General features: G+C 34.8%; 1 protein-coding gene across 1 annotated transcript; it reads right to left on the reverse strand.

Annotated features, from left to right (window-relative positions):
• Window positions 1–243: 243 nt before the first annotated feature.
• LOC149214223 (G2/mitotic-specific cyclin S13-7-like) lies at window positions 244–3,785 on the reverse strand. Its single transcript, XM_089389334.1, has 9 exons — window positions 3,648–3,785; window positions 2,381–2,497; window positions 2,198–2,287; window positions 1,922–2,083; window positions 1,663–1,722; window positions 1,470–1,568; window positions 1,114–1,247; window positions 753–824; window positions 244–514 (listed from the first exon to the last, which is right to left on the reverse strand). The coding sequence occupies exons 1-9, from the start codon at window positions 3,783–3,785 to the stop codon at window positions 244–246; spliced, it is 1,143 nt and encodes a 380-aa protein (XP_089245460.1).
• Window positions 3,786–4,705: the final 920 nt, after the last annotated feature.

Below are 4,705 nucleotides of genomic sequence, written 5' to 3' on the forward strand. Positions count from 1 at the left end.
TTCAAACTATTGTCTCTCTAGAGACAATATAAAAAATTATTTAAAAAAATAAATAAATAAAATCATTTTGAATGTCTGCTAGTCATGCCTTCCATTATGTCTATTGATCCGAATAATTTTCTTAGCCTAAATAGAAGATTCTTCAACCATGCTTCTGTATTCTGTTCTATAACCACGAGGCCTCTTTTTTTGGCCCCATTGTAGGAGAAGATCTCCTAGTTTTGCAACACAATGCCTTGAGGGCTAGTTTTCTTGGCTAGTCTTTTTATCTTCACTCTTCTCACGGAACGGTTCCGGAATAGAGTTTACGTATTCGAGAGCTTTCTGGTGGTTCCCGTTGCTGCTTGTCGATGACCCTCCTTTTGTCCTTACTGTCTTTCCTTCCAAAAGGGTACTGGGATGGATCCCATTTAAAATCCTTCCATTCTCGAGGTTTTCTTCCTTCTTGCATAGTTTCACGTGTGTCTTTTTTTCATTACTCATCGGCATAGAATCCATGCTAGCCCCTTGATATCTGCACAGAGGAATCACGGGCATTACATAAATTTTTGGGCACAGATTTAGTTTGCAGGTTGAACAGGAAAAAATATATGCAACAGAGCTTCATTTTAGAACATATAGGCCACCTTCAATTACACTCCAAAAGTAAATCTGGTGCACATATTCATCAGTTGTTGGAACTACAATTGTCTTCAGCAGATAACTTGGTAGGGCTTAAAAAAGCAACATAGCCAAAAAATGGATCTGAATACTTCTTATGAACAGCTCTCAGCTTATTTCCTCTCGCATTTAGGTGAAAATCAACCATGAAATATGCACATTCCCTGGAACAATGCACATAAATATTATTACCTCAATGTACAGAGTTAAAAAAATGTGCGTACGCCTCCAGACGCTTAGTATGCATGTTAGTATTAGATAAAGATTCAATTCAGAGAGGGTGTTAGTAGCTGAGTTCCAACATATAGTTGATCAAGACAAAATGTTCTCACCGTAGCTGATCAACAATGCCTGCCTGTAATTGATGAAGAAATCTAAAATGTCCAGGAGTAGGATTTCTTTAGAAGGGTAAAATCACTAAAATCATGATGCTTTAAAAATTTTAAGGATTACTTCAGGTCTGCTTTAGAGTAGCCTGCATGAAGGGTAAGTGTTTTGTTCCAACATGGATCCTTCCTCAAAGTGCATCGAGTAGTGTAGACAGCAGCAACAACAAGCATTGATGGACTGTACTTGCTCATTATGTACTGAAGCAAACACAGTTCAACCAAGAAGAATGCCAGATTTTACATCTGAATAATAGATAGTACAAATTGTCAGTACAACAGGGTAATATTAGGAATACAATGAAGAAAATTAATTTAAAACATGAATGCTAGATTTTATGAGACATTTTCTAAAGTAGATTTGATCAATGCCACACAGGCTGCTTTCAACAATATAAAAAGTGGTGTCATTCAAAACTTTACCACTTTGTTGGAATCAACTGCCTTTAGAAACCTGAGGAGGAATACATATGGAGTGGGAACTGTAAGCTTGAAGTTTAGTTGCTTTAATATCGTAGACTCCTGCGAAGAGTTATTATCAATTGATCAGTCAATCTGAATGTTTGGAGACTATGTTGCAATCAATGACAAAGAATTATCAGTTAGAGCTAATTACCATGTCCACTATCTGTTCTGACGTGCATTCATTTGGGAAGATGCGGATGAAGTTATTGACCTGTAGCCAAGTATAAACCAACTCTTATCAATATTGTGTTACCTATTATAATATAATTCTTGTGCTGATTCCAACATAAATCGTAATCTTCTGTAGGAGTAGATATTGTTGGTGTATGTACTTTTATATAGCCAACAAAGTGTTCTTTTAATTAGATATATACACATCCTTTCTTACAGATGTCAGCAAGTCATCCTACCTGTGGAGGACAGACTTCTTCATATTTGCTAACTATAAACATTGCAGTGATAGCAAGTAATGGAAAATTCTTCCTTGCAATACTCTGAATAGAAAGATATCTGTCAATGATGTTCACAGTGAGATACAACGTCTCTAGCATTAATTCCAATTCCAGATGCACCTGAAAATTTTAAGATTTTGATGTCAGGCCTAAGAGATAGACCATATAAATCTCTTTTAGATCTAAGTTTGACAACAAATGGAAGTTGGAACTAGCATAGGAACAAAGTTGTACCTCCACCAACCAATCAATCACGACTGCCCTCATCTTTGCGTTGATTTTAACCTGTTTTCTCATATAATATGGAGGTACACAACTCACGTCCTGGGCATACATGAATGCCAAATTTTAGTTAAGGAAAATAAAACTTTACCTTCACCCTAACAAGAAATTGCAATCATTGACAGAGAAACATACCTCAATTGTCCCGTAGAATTTGTATATATCTTCAACGTAATCAACAACTGCCAATTGGTTTTCAATGTTTCCATCATCAATGCTAGGAAGCACCTGATGGGAATCCCTGAATGCATCCTAAAATACATTCATCAAGATTATTAATCATTTTCAGCCGACTTACATCATAAATAAACACAACACTAACTTGAGGCTATCAAGATAACTAATCATTTTCATCCAACTTAGAACATGACTAAACACAAAGTTATCTTAAGGTTATAAAACTTGCTAGTAATTTGGAGTGGAAGGGGTTGGGCTGCAGCTGCTACAAGTTCTGCCTCGTACCTGACAACATAAAAGATTGTAAGCCAAAGTTTCAATCTTTTAGAAATGGAACAAATTATTTCAATAAAAGTTAACAAAAGGTAATAAGAAAATAACATTCTACTTACTACACTAGTTGACAGGACAACTCAAATATTATGGCAGTGGTTTCGGAAGTGATATTAGAAGATTCTACAAAAAAATTGAAATAAAGGCAAACTTTTGACGATAATTATCACCATGTCATCTTCAATTACCACTCGTCCATATTAGGTCCATAATGTCTTTCAATTTCACCAATTGATCTTAAATCAATTCCCTTCCCTTCATTTGCATTAAAAACATCCTTTCAAGGCAATAAGCTCAAACTTCTCAGAAGTTTTATGCATCCGTTGTAACCTTGTCCATACTAAGATGCATCTTGCACTACAGAAGCATTTGACAATGATCGACATATTAATAACCACTACTGTGTCTTGAATTTTGTAGTGAAATTCTTCCCACTCAATGAGGATATTGAATTCAGGTACTAAAAATTCATTTAGATCCAACTGCCTAAAGGCTTTCCTATTTGATTTTATATTGCTTCTATGTGCTGAAATTATGTCCAATAAACTTCTAATTGAACTCCATGAAATTACTAAGGGTACTTATTTATGCCATTTTTTCATGGTTTTTAACTCTCTGTAGATGCCTTTTACAACATCCTTGAAGCCCTTTTCCAACGCTGATACAGCCTACTACAACTTACCTAGCCTCTGTTTCTCACTGTTATTTCCTATTACAAATCACCCAGCCTCTGTTTCTCATTGGCTAAGGTTTGTTACAAACTGCTCAACCTTTCTTTCTTCCTACCCGAGACTGTTCTAGGTTATCTGTCTGACTTCTATTTATTGCTAATCAAGGTCGATGACAAACTTCTCAAGCTTGTCATTGAAGAGCCTGAATGCATAGTACATACCCACGTTGCTTGAGTGTTTGCAATTAACACCAGGGGCCTGTGGTCCTGTACAACCCTACTCACGCTTGTTGAGAGTTTCCTATTGTTGCCCAAGGCCTGTACAGTCCTTCTGACACCTCTAAAAGAGTTCCCAGACATTTTTTTCCTTATCTGTGAAATGTATGCAATTATTTTTCTTGTATATGACTTGTTACAGCCCTACCCACAACTTTGTATCACTGCCACAACTTCGTATCACTGCAATGAACAACTACCTCAAGAAGCTTGCATGTTGTTAATGTGATGTACACAAGCCTGAAGAAATATGTTTATTGTAGTACGTAAGCCCTGGTTCTGTGATTGGTGTTGTTGTGGCAATTCTATAGCTTTTACTACACTTCTATAGTGATTTGTGGATGAATAAATACTAATTTTTCCTAGAAAAATAGTAATAGTAATTTTATGTTGACCCATCAAATATTAAATCACAGCATTAACTGACAAATAAAAATTCAAAACTAACTGCAAACCAACTTCAGGATGTGATGTCTTCATCTTAGTGTTTGCTTGACTCTTCATTGTTGTACACATGCCAACCAATCCTTTGGTCATGCTACCCTTTCTCCAATATGTTGTAAATGCATAAAACAATCACAGAAAACTAAAAGCACCAACAATGAAACAGGGAATACCTAAAGACGAGACAAATTACCATTTTAAAAAATCATTATATATGTCCAAATCAAAGTGACTCTTCACATTGCCAAGTGACACTTCATATTCCACTAACCTAAGCCTAATCAAAAGCAACTTAAACTAATCTAACTCATTACATAACAACAAAGCTAAGTCACATGGTTTGGGTTCAAGTATGGGTTTGGCAATGATTAGGTTTAGTTCAAATTTGAATTTTTTGATGAAGTTCAGATGATGTTCGCAATTAGATTCATCTATATATATATATATATATATATATATATATATATATATATATATATATATATATATATATATATATATATATATATATATATATATATATATATATATAAGTTTAAAATGAAATATAGGATAAAATA

The sequence above is a fragment of the Pinus tabuliformis genome, chromosome 1_1, assembly GCF_031772625.1.
Source record: "Pinus tabuliformis cultivar Carrire ecotype Pingquan chromosome 1_1, CPIR1, whole genome shotgun sequence".
Taxonomy (NCBI): domain Eukaryota; kingdom Viridiplantae; phylum Streptophyta; class Pinopsida; order Pinales; family Pinaceae; genus Pinus; species Pinus tabuliformis.

Coding starts and splice junctions, on each gene's coding strand:
- LOC149214223 (XM_089389334.1), bottom strand. CDS start 3,785: ATGTCTGGGAACTCTTTTAGAGGTGTCAGAAGGACTGTACAGGCCTTG. Junction 2,084..2,197: donor TGATTGATTGGTTGGTGGAG/GTACAACTTTGT, acceptor TAAAATTTTCAG/GTGCATCTGGAATTGGAATT. Junction 1,723..1,921: donor AAGAAGTCTGTCCTCCACAG/GTAGGATGACTT, acceptor ACTTGGCTACAG/GTCAATAACTTCATCCGCAT.